Source organism: Octopus sinensis, linkage group LG30 (genome assembly GCF_006345805.1).
Source record: "Octopus sinensis linkage group LG30, ASM634580v1, whole genome shotgun sequence".
In the NCBI taxonomy this organism is placed as follows: Eukaryota; Metazoa; Mollusca; class Cephalopoda; order Octopoda; family Octopodidae; genus Octopus; species Octopus sinensis.
In genome coordinates, this window is record NC_043026.1 from 809,267 (window position 1) to 830,539 (window position 21,273).

General features: G+C 40.0%; 1 protein-coding gene across 1 annotated transcript in view; it reads right to left on the minus strand.

Moving 5' to 3' along the window:
• Window positions 1-2,557: 2,557 nt before the first annotated feature.
• LOC115226729 (NUAK family SNF1-like kinase 1) overlaps window positions 2,558-21,273 on the minus strand; it is a 106,925-nt gene continuing 88,209 nt past the window's right edge. The window contains exons 4-6 of the mRNA XM_029797750.2: window positions 13,715-13,844; window positions 7,896-8,041; window positions 2,558-2,774 (exon numbers count right to left, since the gene is read on the minus strand). Of these exons, the coding sequence (XP_029653610.2) occupies window positions 2,566-2,774; window positions 7,896-8,041; window positions 13,715-13,844 (485 nt within the window). The 3' untranslated portion in view covers window positions 2,558-2,565. The remainder of the gene's footprint in view (window positions 2,775-7,895; window positions 8,042-13,714; window positions 13,845-21,273) is intronic.

The window sequence follows — 21,273 nt, forward strand, 5'->3', positions numbered from 1 at the left end:
GATGATGATATATATATATATATATAAGTATAAATGTATGTATTTATGTGTGTATAAGTATGCATCTATGTATCTATTTATATATATATATATATATATATATAATATATAGAGAGAGAGAGATAGAGATAGATAGATAGATAGATAGATAGATAGATAGATAGATAGATAGATAGATACATATAAATATATGCATGTATATGTGTGTGTGTGTGTGTATTTAATGAGGGGGTTTCCAGGAGACAGATGTGTTCCACCCAATTGTACTCATTTGTCTAAGAAAGCCAACCAACCAATTAACCAACCAACCGAATACTGCTACCTCCATCATCATCATCATCAACGCCGACAGTAATATTAGATCTACAAGTGGAATAGAAACATTATATATACCTTCATACATATATGTATGTATGTACGTTTGTATGTATGTATGTATTGTTTCACTTCAACAGTGATAATAATAACCTGGTGTAAAAACTTGGTATACATATTCTTCGGAGAAAAGGGTTACTCAAGCACAGACTGTAATAAGGGGTTAAATAAATGACAAGGGATCTAGAAATTATAAATGTATAACACACTTTAACTTCCTCAAAGCTTCGATGCCATGCAAAGCATGTGGAAATGTCTTTCCAAATAAACTTTCAAGGAAGTTTTAAATTGATGCCCAATGACTGAGCTCTGAGGCGACTGCATCCTGACAGAGAAACAGCTGTAAGCTAATGAAGTGCACTACATGGTTTCCTGTTCCTTTTGTCATTTATTTAATGTTGCATATATATACATATATACATATGTACATATATATTATATATATATATATATATATATATATATATATATATATGTGTTGTGTGGTGTAGATATTATATATATGTATATATATATTATATATTATATATATGTATATGTATATATAAATGTATATGTATATATTATATATATATTATATATCTATATATATATATATATATTATAATATATATATATATATATATATATATATTATATATATATAATATATAATATATATATTATATATAAGATATATATATAATATATATATATATATATATATATATCTATATATATATATATATATATAATATATATATATATATATATTATTGTGCATACATACATACATATCTATATATCCATTTCTATATCCATATCTATATATTGCATATATACATATATATTATATTTATATGCACATACAAAAATATACATACATATAAACACAAAATATATATATGTATGTATATTTGTATGTATGAATATATATGTGTGTATGTGTGTGTGTCTATATGTACATGTATGCATGTGTGTGTGTGTGTGTGTGTGTGTGTGCCAATATACATTTATTGTTCATAAGAGAGAAAAACAGAGCTCTCTAACAGAGAAATTGAGTGGTTGTGATTTTATATTCCTGAGTAGTATATTTCCGGTTATAGTATATGACTCGTCAGGATATTATTGACGGTACAGCGAGTCTTTGATATTGTCAAATTGCAGCAGTCACTGTGAAACCCATGGTAACATCCTGACCAATCACATATGCCATAACAACAAGTAATATTACTGCTTCACTGTATAAAAGATTATATATATATATATATATGGCACGTAAAAAGCACCCACTACACTCACGGAGTGGTTGGCGTTAGAAAGGGCATCCAGCTGTAGAAACATTGCCAGATAAGACTGGAGCCTGGTGCAGCCTTCTGGCTTCCCAGATCCCCGGTTGAACAGTCCAACCCATGCTAGCATGGAGAACGGACGTTAAACGATGATGATGATGATGATGATATATATATATATATATAAAAATTCTATTAGCACCTGTATATGCCAGTTAGTGGTGTAGCTGATAGGGTATATTTATCAAAAGAAAAACGGGATGCAAAGGATTTAGTGGTACATATGTTTCTGGCTTTATTGGACTGTTTATATCAATGCATAATTGATGTAACATGTATGTCAATAGCCTTCTTCAGCCGCGCATAATTACCACACCAAAGACATGTATTACATTATAGCAGGTTTGAGAAGTTTGGGATTGATATGAACTGTCCAATAAAGCCAGAAACATATGTACCGCTAAATCCTTTGCACCCTGTTTTTCTTTTGATAAATATATATATATATATATATATATATATCATCATCATCATCATCATCGTTGTTGTTGTTGTTTAACATCTGCTTTCCATGCTAGCATGGGTTGGATGATTTTGACTATGGGCTGGTGAACCAGATGGCTGCACCAGGCTCCGGTCTTGATCTGGCAGAGTTTCTACAGCTGGATGACCTTCCTAACGCCAACCACTCCAAGAGTGTAGTGGGTGCCTTTTACGTGCCGCCGACACGGGAGCCAGTCAGGCGGTACTGGCAATGACCTCGCTCGAATTTTTTACACATGCCATGTGTGTGTGTGTGTGTGTGTATGTGTATGCATGTATGTATCTGTGTGTGTATATGTGACATATAGATATATACACAGACACGAGCAAAGAAAAAAAATCTATATATAAATGAAGAGGAGAGAATACAGTTTAATCAATTAACGATCAAAATAGAAATGACACCTGGGGTATGGAATGAAGGCCTCACCTGATTTTTCATCTGTTTATCTTTGAGAAACGACTGGAAAGGGTGGAAGGGAAATTTTGCTTCTAACGTAACCCACGGGTGGATTTCGACATCCATAAGCGGAAGACGTAAGCTTGGGGATGGTTCTATTAGTTTGTTTATTAGTTCTTTGCATTCTGTAAAGATAAAGAAAACCAAAACGTAAGAAGCGACAGAGAGAAGATGAAGAAGAAGAAAAAGAAGAGGAGGAGGAGGAAGAGGGGGGAGGAGAAGAAGAAGAAGAAGAAGAAGATGGAGGAGGAGGAGGAGAAGGAGCACCACCTTTAGTCGAGCAAATCGACCCCGGGACATTATTCTTTGTAAGCCTAGTACTTATTCTATCGGTCTCTTTTGCCGAACCGCTAAGTGACGGGGACGTAAACACACCAGCATCGGTCGTCAAGCAATGCTAGGGGGACAAACACAGACACACAAACATATACACACACACTTATATATATATACACGTATATACGACAGGCTTCTTTCAGTTTCCGTCTACCAAATCCACTCACAAGGCATTGGTCGGCCCGGGGCTATAGCAGAAGACACTTGCCCAAGATGCCACGCAGTGGGACTGAACCCGGAACCATGTGGTTGGTTAGCAAGCTACTTACCACACAGCCACTCCTGCGCCCATCATATATATATATATATATATATATATATATATATATATATATATATATATATATATATATATATATATATTATATATATATATATATATATATATATATATATATATATTAATTAATAAGGGTAGAAATTGATATAATCAATTAAAACCAGTGGTCTAGCATATTAAAAAAATCCGAAGATTAAAATATTTTTTACATATAAAATTAAAATATACGAAATAAAAATGATTTTCAAAAATCATTTTTATTTCGTATATTTTCATTTGTCTTGCTTATTTTTAATGCTTTGGTTTGTGCTGAGTTTTTTTATTTGAGAACACATTCTTTGTGGAAAATAGCGATTTTGACATCTATATCTAGCATGCTGACCGTCCACTTTTAGTGGTCAGTCCTTTAAATTTTATATATATATATAGGAGCACTCCGTCAGTTACAACGACGAGGGTCCCAGCTGAAATGCTCAACAGAATAGCTTACTCATGAAATTAACGTGCAAGTGGCTGAGCACTCCACAGTCATGTGTACCCTTAACGTAGTTCACGGGGAGATTCAGCGTGATAGAGAGTGTGACAAGGCTGGCCCTTTGAAATACAGGTACTACTCATTTTTGCCAGCTGAGTAGACTGGGTCAATGGGAAATAAACGTCTGGCACAAAGACACAATGCGTCGCCGGGAATTGAACTTAGGACCTAACGATCATGAGCCTAATGCCCAAACCATATATATATGGTGACGCATACTGAGGATGGTGAGGCTATAATGCCAGTTCAGAAACCAGTCCAGATGAGCTCAAATACTTGAATGTATGCTGAGAGATTGTCAAATAAGAGTTTTGACTGTTATATCTAGCAGGAGTACATACTTAGTATATCATTTAATTAATTTTATATATATAGGTGCAGGAGTGGCTGTGTGGTAAGTAGCTTGTTTACCAACCACATGGTTCCGGGTTCAGTCCCGCTGCATGGCACCATGGGCAAGGGTCTTCTACTATAGCCTCAGGCTGACCAAAGCCTTGTGAGTGGATTTGGTAGACGGAAACTGAAAGAAGCCCGTCCTATATATGTATATATATATAAATATATATGTGTGTGTGTGTGTGTGTTTGTCTGTCTGCTTTTGTCCCCCCAACATTGCTTGACAACCGATGCTGGTGTGTTTATGTCCCCGTTACTTAGCGGTTCGGCAAAAGAGACCGATAGAATAAGTACTGGGCTTACAAAAGAATAAGTCCCGGGGTCGAGTTGCTCGATTAAAGGTGGTGCTCCAGCATGGCCGCAGTCAAATGACTGAAACAAGTAAAAGAGTATACATACACACACACACACACACACACACATAATGCATGAGGGAAGCAGAAAATGGAGTTTACAAGAATCTTTATGCATCATCACAACGCTCGTTTTGACCGACCCATCCTGCATCGGTCCCTTGCGGCTGGGACACTGTGTGCAACTGGCTGTGTTGCATCCTCAAGTACTTGTGCTGGTGGCACGTCAAAAAACATTTCAGCAAGGTCGTTTGCCAGTGCCGCTGGACTGGCTCCTGTGCAGGTGGCACATAAAAAGCACCATTTGAGCTGTTCAAACTTCTGACAGATGTAGCTTTAATATAATTAGCAGGTTTAGCTCACCATGTTTTAGTTTTAATTATCATTCCTGCGGATTTATCAACCCCAAACCAAAGATCGTCCAATTCCTAAACATTACTCGCCTGGATCAGGGCCAATCGAGAGTTAAAAGGAAACAGCATGACAACGAACAATGATATAGTAGACTACACCATTGTTAAAAACGTACAGGATCGTCACGACTGGAGCGTCTTTGGTTAAAGGTCTACTGATCGGGTTTAAAGAACCGCAGCAGCACAAAAACCCGAAATATTTGACGTAAATGAACAAAAAAAAAAATGTGATGTCATCTAAAGGGACATAATCAATTCATCTACATGAGTTATCATGCACACTTACTTCCCTTGAACTTTAAATATTTTCTATTCCACCACTTCTGACTCGGAGAAAGATTTATATCCATGGCTGGAGGACTCTAAATATAAACACACCCTATGAACATATTAGACATTTTAATCTATATCCAGGCTTATGATACGCTTTCGCACACATTTGTGTGTGTGTGTGTGTGTGTGTGTATATTCTCTTTTACTCTCTCTTTTACTTGTTTCAGTCATTTGACTGTGGCCATGCTGGAGCACCACCTTTTAGTCGAGCAAATCGACCCCGGGACTTATTCTTTGTAAGCCCAGCACTTATTCTATCGGTCTCTTTTGCCGAACCGCTAAGTAACGGGGACGTAAACACACCAGCATCGGTTGTTAAGCAATGCTAGGGGGACAAACACAAACACACGCACACACACACATATATATATATATATACGACAGGCTTCTTTCAGTTTCCGTCTACCAAATCCACTCACAAGGCTTTGGTCGGCCCAAGGCTATAGTAGAAGACACTTGCCCAAGGTGCCACGCAGTGGGACTGAACCCGGAACCTTGTGGTTGGTAAGCAAGCTACTTACCACACAGCCACTCCTGCACCTACGTGCGTGTTTTATCTTTAACTTGTTTCAGTGATTAAACTGCGGCCATGCTTGAGCAACACTTTGAAAAGTTTTTGGTGAAGAAATATCGAGCCCAGTAATTATTTTATTGCAAGCCTGACACTTATTCTATCGGTCTCCTTTTGACGAAACGCTAGTTGGCAGGGTCTTAAACAAACCTGGTTATCAGGCACTGATAGGGGACAAACACAAAGATATCCACGCACGCAGACAGATATATATATATATATATATATAAAATTATAAATTAGGGTATCTACGAGATACCACCATGCTGAAAATAGCAGTCATGATCTGACTTTAAAGCCACTTAGGTGGTTTTAAAGTCAGATCATGGCTGCGATTTTCAGCTTGGTGGTATCTTGTAGATACCGTAATTTATAATTTTAATAATCATTACCTTTGATGTATTAGTATAACGCTCAGGAATAGAAAAAGTCTTTTACGTTTCGAGCCTACGCTCTTCTACAGAAAGGGACACAGAAAAAACAAGGAGAGAAAAAAATGTTTGTAGTGGTCAATGATCAATCATGCCGATATATATATATATATATATATATATATATATATTTACAGCTTAGTTTTTTTCTTGGGGCTGGCCGAGTTGGAGCAAATATCAGAATTGAACAGCCAAAATTTGGTATGATGATTCGGTGTCTGACTGAAGATTGAAGGCTTCGAATGATTTGTCTGTGTTCCGTGTTCGTCCCTTCCTGTATTTCACGTTCTTTATATATAAAAACATTTATTCTTATATATATATATATATACACACACACACACACACACATATATATATATATTATATATATATATATATATATATATATATATATGCATGTATGTATGTATTTATATTTGTGTATAGTGCTGTGAATATCCCTTTTTTGGTGTCAGCAGGTGTGGTCCAGAGTAAATTCCTTGTCTGCTTTTGCTTTCTAGGGGAGGTAACTTCCCCTAGAAAAGGGGACAGAAGTGAACAGGTGTGAACAGCTGGTAAGCAGGGAGCAACAAAATAAAGTCTGCAACTGGAATAAAAAAGGATGCGTTTGATATGATCGACTCAATGAAAAGGCAGTGCTCCAGCATGGTCGTAGACTAATGACAGGAAGTAGAGGAAGAATAAAAGGATATAGATATCGGCGCAGGAGTGGCTGTGTGGTAAGTAGCTTGCTTACCAACCACATGGTTCCGGGTTCAGTCCCACTGCGTGGCACCTTGGGCAAGTGTCTTCTACTATTGCCTCGGGCCGACCAAAGCCTTGTGAGTGGATTTTGTAGACGGAAACTGAAAGAAGCCTGTCGTATATATGTATATATATATATAAGTGTGTGTGTGTGTGTTTGTCCCCCTAGCATTGCTTGACAACCGATGCTGGTGTGTTTACGTCCCCGTCACTTAGCGGTTCGGCAAAAGAGACCGATAGAATAAGTACTGGGCTTACAAAGAATAAGTCCCGGGGTCGATTTGCTCGACTAAAGGTGATGCTCCAGCATGGCCGCAGTCAAATGACTAAAACAAGTAAAAGAGTAAAGAGTAAAGAGTATATCAAAGAACATAAGAGTAACCCTTTAAGCATTCAGATTATTCTGTGAGATCTAATGCTTCTTTATTCACATTGTTTTAAGTTAATCAGGGATTATCTCATATCTTTGGAATTTTGATGATAGTGTAACTTATTATTAAACAAAAGACGAAGGTAGGTGGAGTACAAACAAACAATTGTATTAGTATGGCACTCAGGAATAGAAATAAAACAAGTGTTTTACGTTTCGAGCCTATGCTCTTCGACAGAAAGATACACAGAAAAAAACAAGGAGAGAGAGAGAAAAAAAAAAAAAACTCCACCTGTCTAATGGATTATTATTAGACTGACATTGTAGGATAGTGTAAGAGGTCAGATCTGGCCAGTTTGAATATAAAGTAGATAGAATACTTTGGCCAGATATGGCTGGTTTGGACACTAAAGAGCTAAAAGATTCACAGAATAAAAAGAAATCAAGGGTCAGCTCGATGAATCTATGTAGGATACAATACCTGGTGTTAAATGCATCATTTCTTTAAAATGACAGTTCACAAGGCCTTTCTCAATTTGCGACTGTAATTCTCTTCTTCGAAACTGGTCAGAAGATGGAGTTGTAAAAGGTAGTTTTCCCACCAGCATTGTATAGAAAATTATCCCCCTGAAAATAGAGAAAAACACATCAAGAAATGTTAGAATGCAGTATTGTATGTGTAGGTATCACTCACCAAGTCCTTTGTGAGCCGCTCTCCGGCTATCTATCTGCGGCTTTATATAGCTATGGTACGACCTCACCTGGAATTTGCATCACCGGTATGGAACCCCTATCTTGCCCAGGATATTAATCGTCTGGAAGCCGTTCAGCGATGTGCAACCAAGAGAATACCCTCCATCAGGCATTTGCCATATTCTGAACGCCTTATCTGACTCATACACTGTTCGCTTTCCAGACATTTGTACATTACTGTATATACTTTATACGCACTTTCTTACAAGTTGTGGAGCACCTGAGCACTGTATACAATACCCTCCATCAGGCATTTGCCATATTCTGAATGCCTTACTTCCCTGGGCATGGACACACTGAAACTCCGACGTCTGGCAGCTGACTTGGCAGACACCCATAAAATTATTAACCATCTTACAAACAATAACTATGAGCACCTTTTCAAACTCCACCTGTCTAACACCCGTGGACATATTTACAAAGTCAGAAAACAGCACAGCTCCCATGACTTTCGGAAACATTTTTTCACGCTGAGAGTTGCTGAAGCATGGAACACACTGCCGGCATTAGTTGTTAGTTGTCGGAGCACTGCATCCTTCAAAACTTCCATGCTTTCTGAGATTTGCCAACACTACACCTGATTTTCTCCTCCCCTCCATACACACGCAAGCATGTATCTGACTCATACACTGTTCGCTTTCCAGACATTTGTACATTACTGCATATGCTTTATACGCACTTTCTTACAAGTTGTGGTGCACCTGAGCACCATATACAATAATTTTATTATTATTATTATTTTAATAATATTATTATTATTATTTTAAAATTAAATTAACAAAAGAAAGAAAATAGTGCAGTTGGTATAACTGACTCTTGGTGTTTTCTACAATCAAAGTCTTGAGTTGACCAACACAACATAGAAAGAAAACTATACTGAAGCCTGTCAAAAGGACTGTATGTGTGTTTGAGCCCTGAACTCCACCTATTCCCTTCACCCAGTTCAATGCCATCATTTCACTTAAAACTTGTTTGCAATCATTCAGAGAATTCCTTTAATCTAAGGGCAGATAACTTTATGCTATTTCCAATTGCAGTTACCTATAAGCTTAGTTTTTTGAAGGTGGCGAGCTGGCAAAATCGTTAGTACGCCGGGCGAAATGCTTTGCGGTATTTCGTCTGCCGTTACGTTCTGAGTTCAAATTCCGCCGAGGTTGACTTTGTCTTTCATCCTTTCGGGGTCAATAAAAAAGTACCAGTTTCGCACAAGGGGTCGACGTAATTGACTTAATCCCTTTGTCTGTCCTTGTTTGTCCCCTCTATGTTTAGCCCCTTGTGGGTAGTAAAGAAATAGAAATAGGTATTTCGTCTGCCACTACGTTCTGAGATCAAATTCCGCCGAGGTCGACTTTGCCTTTCATATTTTGGGGTCGATAAATTAAGTACCAGTTACACACTGGGGTCGATGTAATCGACTTAATCCGTTTGTCTGTCCTTGTTTGTCCCCTCTATGTTTAGCCCCTTGTGGGTAGTAAAGAAATAGGTATTTCGTCTGCCGTTACGTTCTGAGTTCAAATATCGCCGAGGTTGACTTTACCTTTCATCCTTTCGGGGTCGATAAAGTACCAGTTTTGCACTGGGGTTGATGTAATTGACTTAATCCCTTTGTCTGTCCTTGTTTGTCCCCTCAATGTTTAGCCCCTTGTGGGTAGTAAAGAAATATATAAGCTTAGTTTTTTCTTTCTTGCTTTCTGTCCCCTTAACCCAGGGGTTGGTTCCCAGTTGTTTCAGCACCACAGACCCTTTTTATCTACATGAATATTCTCAAAGACCCAGCTCCATGTTTTTGAAACGTCTGTCCACTCGACAAAAATTGGTAAATTGATTCGTGGGGGTCACGCCTCGTTGTTTAGCTGGTTACCTTTGTACCACAGGTTAGCTGGACTTGACGATCATGGATCAGCTCAGGCCACACAACGGCAACTATAGCAGTGGACGTACAGGAATAAACTGGACAACAGAGACAGTCTGGACTGCTGTGCTACACTACACACAATTAACCCCTCACTTCAAGTCAAACAAAGAATGGACAGCGGCGAGAGTACAGGATATCCAGACTACAAGACTACATCACAGACAAATTAACAATTGTATGACAGAAATAGACTAGACAACAGAGAGAGAGAGAGAGACAGACAGAGAGTCCAATATGATCTGACTGCAACATTATACCACATGCAATTAACCACAGCTTATCAGAATGTGCTATATGAACCCCCAACCAGACAGAGCCGTAGCCTATTTAGATCTATGGATCTGTGGAAAAACCTCGTCTTCCAACTGATTATCCGTGTGACATATGTTGTACTTGTTTATGGTCGATATGAGACTACACAGCAGCAACAAAAATAGGTGTACACAAATAGACTGACAATTTATTGCTATTGGTCAGAATTTTTGTTTTTGATTCATTTGTTCAAGTGGAAGGAACGGTGTACCTGGCCTTCGTAGATCGTCCACGATCAGTGACAGTGATTTCATTAAAGGTCAGCTTCTACCACAAGGTCCAGTCTGCTGGTCTTCCATAGACAACCTTGATCAGACTTGTGCCTCGGAGGGAGAGTCTTTAAGTGCACCCCAAATGACTAGAGCAATGAGACTGACAGGGTCTGAGGGCATGCTCTTCTTAGAAATGTCCAATGCCCATTTTGTTTTTTGTTTTTTTTTTCTGATTTAGGCACAAAACCAGAAATTCTGAGGGCATTGATAGCATCAACCCCAGTATATACACCCAGATTAGGGGTGTATATTCTTTTCTACTCTTTTCTGCTGTAGGCACTTGACCCAAAATTTTTGGAGATGCGGGGGTGGGCAGTTGATTACATCGATCCCAGTATACAACTAGTACTTCATTTATTAACCCCAAAAAGATGAAAGGCAAAGTTGACCTTGGCGGGATTAGAACTCAGAATGTAAAGACAGATGAAATACTGCTAAGCAGTTCACCCAGCATGCTAACGTTTCTGCCAGCTTGCCAGGGGTGTATATTCTTTTATACTCTTTTCTGCTGTAGGCACTTGGCCCGAAATTTTTGGGGAGGGGGGGCAGTTGATTACATCGACCCCAGTATACAACTGGTACTTAATTTATTAACCCCAAAAAGATGAATGGCAAAGTTGACCTTGGCGGGATTTGAACTCAGAATGTAAAGACAGATGAAATACTGCTAAGCAGTTCACCCAGCATGCTAATGTTTCTGCCAGCTTGCCAGGGGTGCATATTCTGGGTGTGCTAGGTATGTGCTACACACCCATTGAAAATGGCAAATTCGTTATAAATATTAATGTTGCTCATTGATTTAGTCACGAATCTTAATGGTAAACTTTTGTTACACTCTCACTTGAAATTTGGTGGCATTGGGTGGGGCAGTATACCCAATCTTCAAAGCCACAGTCAAACCAATTCTACTATATGGCTCAGAATCCTGGACGTTATCAAAGAAGCTTGAGAGGCGGTTGGATGGAACCTACACTCGCCTCCTTATGAGAGCTCAAAATCTCTCGTGGAAGCGCCATCCAACCAAAATGCAAATATATGGGAAACTACCACCTGTGTCATCTCTTGTGAAAGGTAGGAGAGTCCAGTTTGCTGGACATTGTTGTAGAGCTGAAAAAGAAGTAATTTCTACTCTTCTCCTCTAGAAGCCATCTACTCGCAATACCAGAGGGCGCACACTCTCCTACCCGGATCTAATCTCCAGGGATACAGGCATCCAGCAACAGGACCTCCGTAATGCCATGATGGACCGTGAAGTCTGGCGTAGCATGGTAAATTCCATTGTCTCGACCACGGTCGAACAATGATGATGGTGTTATATATATATATACATACATATCATCTCTTGTGAAAGGTAGAAGAGTCCAGTTTGCTGGACATTGTTGTAGAGCTGAAAACGAGGTAATTTCTACTCTTCTCCTCTGGAAGCCATCTACTCGCAATACCAGAGGGCGCACACTCTCCTACCCTGATGTAATCTCCAGGGATACAGGCATCCAGCAACAGGACCTCCGTAATGCCATGATGGACCGTGAAGTCTGGCGTAGCATGGTAAATTCCATTGTCTCGACCACGGTCGAACAATGATGATGATGATACCCCTATACAACAACCACCTTCATACACCACTATATCTGACAGGTAACAGAGGCAGACCTCGGTCTCTGTGGATGGGTGGAGTGAGGAAAGCTTTAGTCGTTAGAGGCATTGGAGTGAGAGAGAGGCAAGAGAGTTTATAGATGAAAGGAAAGCTTGGAGAGTGTTTGTGGATGTTGCTCAAAGGGTTTGGAACCAGCATGATGCGGCGGGGGTAAACCAGCATATGCTGTCGGGCCCCGCTGCTGATATAGGGGATTGCATTCTATGCCTTGACCCGAGCATAGGGGCTTGCCTCTTTGAGCTGGGAAATGAATGGAATGCCTGGTTTGTATCTTGTTGTGGCTACCCCCGCCTAAAAAAATGGGGAATAGGCCTAGGTAATTATATATATGTGTGTGTGTGTGTGTGTGGAGGCGCAATGGCCCAGTGGTTAGGGCAGCGGACTCGAGGTCGTAGGATCGCAGTTTCGATTCCCAGACCGGGCGTTGTGAGTGTTTATGGAGCGAAAACACCTAAAAGCTCCACGAGGCTCCGGCAGGGGATGGTGGTGATCCCTGCTGTACTCTTTCACCACTCTTTCTTCTGTTGGCCTGCTCGCTTAGCCAGCGGGGTGGCGTCATTCGAAGGCTAAAACAATGCGAACGCATTGTGACCAGCGATGTGTAGCAACATCTGATAGCCTGGTCGGTTACGTGATCACGTGATATATATATATGTATAATTGTTTTGAGAAAGAAGATTGATTAGAAATTCTCTCACGATATAGAGGTTCAGACATAGAAGTGCCCAAGGGAAACTTGAGATAAAAGATATAAATACATAAGGTTAAGAAACAAAAGGTCCAGTAATTCAATCCACAAACATGACTCCATTTAATAATAATAATAATAATAATAATAATAATAATTGTGTACAGTGCTCAGGTGCACTACAACTCATCTAAAGTGTATGTATAATCAGGTGTAGTTTCGGTGGATTTCGGAAAGCATGAGGGCCTTAAACGATGCAGTGTCAGGGCAGTCAACAACTGACGCAGGCAGTTTGTTCCATGCTTCAGCAACTCTGAGCGTGAAAAAATGTTTGCGAAAGTCATGGGAGCGGTGCTGTTTTCTGACTTTGTAGGCATGTCCACGTGTGTTAGACACATGGAGATCAAAAAGGTGTTCAGCGTTGTTGTTGGTGAGGTGGTTGATAACTTTGTGGGTGTTTACCAAGTCTGTCGCCAGACGCCGGATGGCGTCTGAGATGGACTTTAGAAATGGACTTTAGAGATGGACTTAAAGGACAAATGTAGAAGATAGAATAAAAATATAAATACACAGACATTTTTTTATAAATCTCTAAATAAATAAATACATTAAAAATATATAATCTATTAATTTTAATAGATTTAAAAAAATCCCCGGATGGAGGCATAATAAAAAAAAAACATTACAAAAAAAAAAAACTTACAAGCTCCAAATATCGATTTCTGGCCCATATTTCTCGGAAGGATTAAATAATTCTGGTGCAGCATATTCTGGTGATCCGCAGTGGGTTTTCATAAGGTTGTCTTTAGAAAACGTATTGCTTAACCCAAAATCTGAAAAACACAGAGAGTACAAAACATTAGAGATAAAATAAATATATAGGCGCAGGAGTGGCTGTGTGGTAAGTAGCTTGCTAACAAACCACATGGTTCCAGGTTCAGTCCCACTGCATGGCATCTTGGGCAAGTGTCTTCTGCTATAGCCCCAGGCCGACCAATGCCTTGTGAGTGGATTTGGTAGACGGAAACTGAAAGAAGCCTGTCGTATATATGTATATATGTATGTATGTGTGTTTGTGTTTGTCCCCCTAGAATTGCTTGACAACCGATGCTGGTGTGTTTACGTCCCCGTCATTTAACAGTTCGGCAAAAGAGACCGATAGAATAAGTACTGGGCTTACAAAGAATAAGTTACGGGGTGGATTTGCTTGACTAAAGGCAGTGCTCCAGCAAGTATTAGCACATCATATCACATCACAAAGACAGAGAGAAAGAGAGAGAGAAAGAGAGGAAAATGTAAAATTACTCAATCCATTAAAACAATTCATATGTGTGTGTGTCTGTAAATATATGTATATATATGTATGTGTATATATATGTATGTATGTATGTATGTATGTATGTATGTATGCATGCATGCATGTATGTATTTATGTATGTATGTCTGTATGTATGTATATATGCATGCATGTATGTATGTATTATGTATTATGTATGTATGTATGTATGTATGTATATATATTGCATCAGGAGGGTCATTATGCTAATGATCAAGACACGCATTGGTTTCATTTCACTTCATTATTAAATTCATTAAACCATTATCATTGTCATCATCATCATCATTACCATCACCATCATCATAATCATCATCACAATCATCATCATCCTCCTTCTCTTCTTCTTTCCCCTCATCACCATCACCACCACCACAACCACCACCACAACCACCACCATCATCACCATCATTTAATGCCTGTTTTTCAAGTCCGAAGACTGTTTCGGCATGGTTTTCTACACTTCTTACAGCTGGATGCCCTTCCTAACGCCAACCACTTTTTCAAGGTATATTGGGTCCCCCTTTTTTTTTTTCATGTGTCATCATCAACAGTGAACTCACCAAGTAACTTGCAGGACAAGATCCCTGAATTTAGATATTAAACTTACTAACTAATCAATTGGTTCGTTAATCGTTCGGTCAAACAATCAATTAGCTCGGTTTGTCAATCAGAGAGGGCGTGTCCATAGATCAGGTTGCAAACAGTGACGAAACGACTTTGACAAAATTAGCTAATTGAATGATTGGCTACACAATTAACACAATTGATTAGTTAATTGGTGAAATAGTTAACTTGTTGACGACTCATTTTTACTATTTTACTCTTTTACTTTTTTTTCAGTCATTTGACTGTGGCCATGCTGGAGCACCGCCTTTAGTCGAGCAAATCGACCCCAGGACTTATTCTTTGTAAGCCTGGTACTTATTCTATCGGTCTCTTTTGCCTGAGCAGCATTAATTAAAATGTGATAATTAATTCATTAATTAATTGCATGGTTATAATTTTTGAAATAACCTGATAGTGAAATTTTAAAATAACTGGAAACATTGTGCAACAAAATTTTTATTTATTACCTCCACCTTAGTGAAGGCAGAGGTATTGTTTTCAGTCGTATTTGTTTGGTTGTTTGTCCAAGATATCTCAAGAACCACTGGATGAATTCGGATGAAACTTTCAGTGATGTTTGGCCTCATGACTGGCACAAACTGATTAGATTTTGGGATTGATCCGGTACCGAACAAAGATTTGGGATCATTTTTCGTTTTTTTTTTTTTACTTAATTTTGAGAGCTGTCAGGTTCATTTTTAGTATTCTCGTTTGCGAGAGCACTCGTGTTTATTTCAGATATTCTCATTTTAAAAATCATCCCTGGCTAATTGTTGAGAGGACATTGGTGTTGCCTTGGCAGAGGTTTGTGCTCTCTGAGTGCTCTTGGTTTTTTTTCGTCTTTGGTCAGTAAGTGTTATTTCCTATTTGCTTCTGTCTAGAAATCAAAGGAAATGACTTCTATTCTCTTCACACTTTGCTTTTGTGACCTGGACATCAAGGTTTTGAAACTGACCTATTTTTCATTACATTTCAGACAGATTCAGTACTGGGTTGCAGAGGCAAAAATATCCTTGTAGCAAATATTCTGCTCAATATTACAGAGTTGCTGGTTATTTTTGGCCAGTAAATGTTATTTGCCATTTGCTTCTATCTAGAAACCAAAAGAAGTCACTACTACTATTCCCTTCAAACTTTGCTTTTGTGACTTGGACATCAATGTTTTGAAACTAACTTATTTTCAGTTTCATTTCAGACAGATTCAGTACTGAGTTGCTGAAGCAGAAATATCATTATAACAAATATTCTGCTCAGTACTACAGATATGCTTGTCAGTTGCTTGACCTTAACTACTTGAGCATGTCCCTTGGTATCTGACAATATGTGCATCTCTGATGATGAGCAGGAGTAGTGGGGGAGCATCAGAGCCATGTGTTGAGAGGGATTTGAATCATCATCATCGTTTAACGTCCGCTTTCCATGCTAGCATGGGTTGAACGGTTTTGACTGAAGGCTGGCAAACCTTCTTAACGCCAACCACTCCGAGAGTGTAGTGGGTGCTTTTTACGTGCCACCGGCACAAGAAAAATTATATATATATATATATATATTTCTACGTATACATGCACACATGAACACATACACACATGGACTCACACAAACACACAACAGGCTTCTTTCAGTTTCCATCTAGTAAATTTCAACCCTAAGGCATCGGTTGAACTGGCACCACAGTGTTGGATTGAACACAAAGCGCAGTAGTTTGCAAAACAAACTTCTTAACTAGTAGAAGTAGTGGTGGTGGCGGCGGCGGCAGCAATGGTGGTGGTAGTGGTAGTAGTAGTTGTAGCGGTGGTGGTGGTCGTCGTCATAGTAGTAGTAGTAGTAGTAGTAGTAATAGCAGTAGTAGTAGTTGTTGTAAGAGTTGTAGTAGTTGTGATGGCAGTGTTGGTAGTAATGGTAGTGGTGGTGGCGGTTGTGGTGGTGGTGGTGGTGGTGGTGGTGTTTTTTTTTTGTCTCCTTTGTTGTTACTGCTGCAGTACTTCTACATCAGACAAACGGTGCACATATTTTTCTCACTGCGAATGAAAAAAAAAAAAAACCTGACAGCTGATGATGTCCGGTTGATTGCAGAAACACAGACAGACCTATCTGACCTGGATTTGTAAACCAGATATTAGAGTTGAGTCATTGAAAAAAAAAGGAGGGCACTCAAACGTGGTCACTTGATCGGCTAGAAATAGCAGACATAGAACAGACAAACCTTCCCCAAGTTGAATCCCACTGATTTCTAAGATGATTGCTGACTCCCAGATGTGCATCTTTTTCTCAACCACGACACGTAATTTCCTGTTTTTAGTAGATGTGGTGCAAATAATTTTGATAGCCTCCTGTAGTTACCAAACCAAGCTTTGCTACTCTCTTTTACTCTCTTTTACTTGTTTCAGTCATTTGACTGCGGCCATGCTGGAGCACCGCCTTTAGTCGAGCAAATCGACCCCCGGGACTTATTCCTTGTAAGCCCAGTACTTATTCTATCGGTCTCTTTTGCCGAACTGCTAAGTGACGGGGATGTAAACACACCAGCATCAGTTGTCAAGCAATGCTAGGGGGACAATCACAGACACACAAACACATACACACACATATATATATATACATATATATATGTATACATATATACGACAGGCTTCTTTCAGTTTCCGTCTGCCAAATCCATTCACAAGGCATTGGTCGGCCCGGGGCTATAGCAGAAGACACTTGCCCAAGGTGCCACACAGTGGGACTGAACCCGGAACCATGTGGTTGGTTAGCAAGCTACTTACCACACAGCCACTCCTGCGCCAGTGTTAAAATAAGAAACAATCCATCCATCAATCCATCCTCATCCTCAATTCCTGGGAGGGTGATGGAGGTGGCGTCCTCAGGCACTTCCTCTATAGCAGTGCTTTTCAAACTTTTTACTGGAGTGGAACCCCAAGGAAACATTCCACTGGCTCGAGGAACCCCTGTGCAATAATAGTCTTATGCACACATATCTGCACAGGAGAATTAAAAATTACTGCCGATTTTAGCAGTTTTGTAACTTCTTGCGGAACCCTTGGACTATACTGGTGGAACCCTAAGGCGAGCTGGCAGAAACGTTAGCACGCTGGGCGAAATGCTTAGCGGTATTTTGTCTGCGTTACGTTGTGAGTTCAAATTCCGCCGAGGTTGACTTTGCCTTTCATCCTTTCGGGGTCGATAAATTAAGTACCAGTTACGCACTGGGGTCGATGTAATCGACTTAATACCTATGTCTGTCCTTGTTTGTCCCCTCTGTGTTTAGCCCCTTGTGGGTAATAAAGAAATAGGAACCCTGGTTGAAAACCACTGCTCTATAGGGTTCTGTCAGAAGCGACCTTTGCAGCTGGATTTCCAAGGGTGACCATCTGTGGGTGTAGACCAGCGTTTCTCAACCGGGGTTCTCTGGACACCTAGGGTTCCACAAAAGGTTCCTATGGGTTCTATGAGAAAGAGTGAGATAAGCTAATGCTAATTTCATGATTGTGATATTAGCATACATGCACAACACATTATGGATTATTGTAATATCGTAATATAGACATCATCCTGTCTAACCTATTGTGTTATCAAATATGTATGTGTGTGTGTACATATGTGCATGTGTGTATGCATGCATGCATGTATGTACACATGTATGTATGTGTATATGTACTGTATGTATGTATGTATCTGTGTGTATACATGTGTGTGTATGCATGCATGTATGTATTCATGTATGTGTGTGCATATATACTGTATGTGTGTATGTATATATATGTGTGTGTGTGCATGCATGTATATATGTATGTATGTATGTATGCATGTACGTGAGCATGTGTGTCTGCATGCTTGCATATGTGTATGTATGTGTATATGTACTGTATGTGTCTGTGTATGCATGCATGTATGTATATATTTATGTATATATATATGTATGTATGTATGTACGTATATATGTATGCATGTATGTATGTGTATATGTACTGTATGTGTCTGTGTATGCATGCATGTATGTATATATTTATGTATATATATATGTATGTATGTATGTATGTACGTATATATGTATGCATGTATGTATGTGTATATGTACTGTATGTATGTATGCATGTATGTATGTATGTATGTATGCATGTATGTATGTATGTATGCATGTATGTATTTATGCATGTATGTATGTACGTACGTACGTACGTATGTATGTATGTATGTATGTGTGTGTGTATATATAATGTATGTGTATATGTGTTTGTGCATGTGTGTGTATGCATGCATGTATATATGTATGCATGTATATATGTGTATATGTACCGTATGTATGTATGAACGTATAGATGGATGGTTTGCTGTACCATATGTATGTGATGCATGCACGTTATAAAACCTCTCCATCATATTTTGACATTCTACAAACCATAGCTAAATCTCCCTTAAATCATGCCATACTGCTGCACACAATGCTGTTGCTGTAGAGCGAACGGTCTTCGTCGTCCCAGAGCTCACAAGATGGGAGAAGTCCGAAACGTGTTCCTTTGCTATTCTTAAGACCCGCAGAAGAGAAAGCAGGTCAACCCCCAACACCGAGAGCATCGATGGATGAACGCGCATTCAGGCTCAGCAGTTGCGTAGGAAGTCGGGGACAAGAAACAGGAAGAAAGAGTGAGAGAAAGTTGAAGCGAAAGAGTACAACAGGGGTCGCCACCAACCTCTGCCAGAGCCTCGTGGAGCTTTAGGTGTTTCCGCTCAATAAACACACACAACGCCCGGTCTGGGAATCGAAACAGCGATCCTCCAATTGCGAGCTCGCTGCCCTAACCACTGGGCCATTGCGCCTCCACTGCTGCTACTGATGGTGATGATGATGTTAATGATGACAGTGGTGATGGTAAGAAGGCTGATGATGGTCGGGGGAGGGCTGCAGCATTTAGAAAACATCAACAGTGATTGATGGTGATGGTGATGGTGGTGGCGGTTGTTAGGGAGTTTGAATATTGGTTAAACCAATAGGATTTAGGATGGTGATGGCGACAGTTTGGGTGTGGACTAATATGTGGTGGTGGTGGTTGTGATGGTACTGGTAGTGGTAGCAGTGCTGGTGGTTGCGGTAGGGGTCGTTTTTGATTATGTTAGATGGTGGTGGTGGTAGTATTGGATGGTGTTGAGAGTAGTGGGGGTGGTGGTGGTGGTGGTAGTATTAGATGGCATTGACGGTTGTGGTGGTGGTGGTGGTGGTAGTGATGGTGGTAGTATTGGATGGTGTTGACGGTTGTGGGGGTGGTGGTGGTGGTGGTAGTATTAGATGGCATTGACGGTTGTGGTGGTGGTGGTGGTGGTAGTGATGGTGGTAGTATTGGATGGTGTTGACGGTTGTGTGGTGGTGGTGGTGGTGGTAGTGATGGTGGTAGTATTGGATGGTGTTGACGGTTGTGGTGGTGGTGGTAGTGATGGTGGTAGTATTGGATGGTGTTGACGGTTGTGGTGGTGGTGGTGGTAGTGATGGTGGTAGTATTGGATGGTGTTGACGGTTGTGGTGGTGGTGGTAGTGATGGTGGTAGTATTGGATGGTGTTGACGGTTGTGGTGGTGGTGGTGGTGGTGGTAGTGATGGTGGTAGTATTGGATGGTGTTGACGGTTGTGGTGGTGGTGGTAGTGATGGTGGTAGTATTGGATGGTGTTGACGGTTGTGGTGGTGGTGGTGGTGGTGGTAGTGATGATTGTAGTATTAGATGGCGTTGACGGTTGTAGTGATGGTGGTAGTATTGGATGGTGGTAGAGATGGTGGTGATGGCAGTGGTACTGGTGGTGGTACAGATGGTGATGGTGGTGTTGGTGTTGATGGTAGTTGTGGATGTAATGGTGGCGCTAGTATTGGTAGTGGTTGTATTGGTGGTGGTGTTGTTGGTGGTGGTGGTAGTGCAGTATATGTAGGACAGGGCTCTGACTAGCAACGGTGGGGGGTAGTTATGTGGGTGGGAGTTATGATGAGTGTGTGTGTGTGTGGAGGGGGCCCTCCTATTTATATTAATTATTTTTTTTAATTACATTCCATCAGCTGCTGCAATATGAACAAAACAAACATTCTCACTGCACACACACACACACATACACACACACACATACACACACACACACTCAACAGAAGCACACACATACACACACACACACTCTACAGAAGCACAAACATACACACACACACTCTACAGAAGCACACACATACCTGCATATACACACACACACAACATATGCACATGCAGATTAATACACAGGAAAACTCATTCATACATCTACACACACGCGCATACACGGCTTAACACACTCATAAACGCACAAAG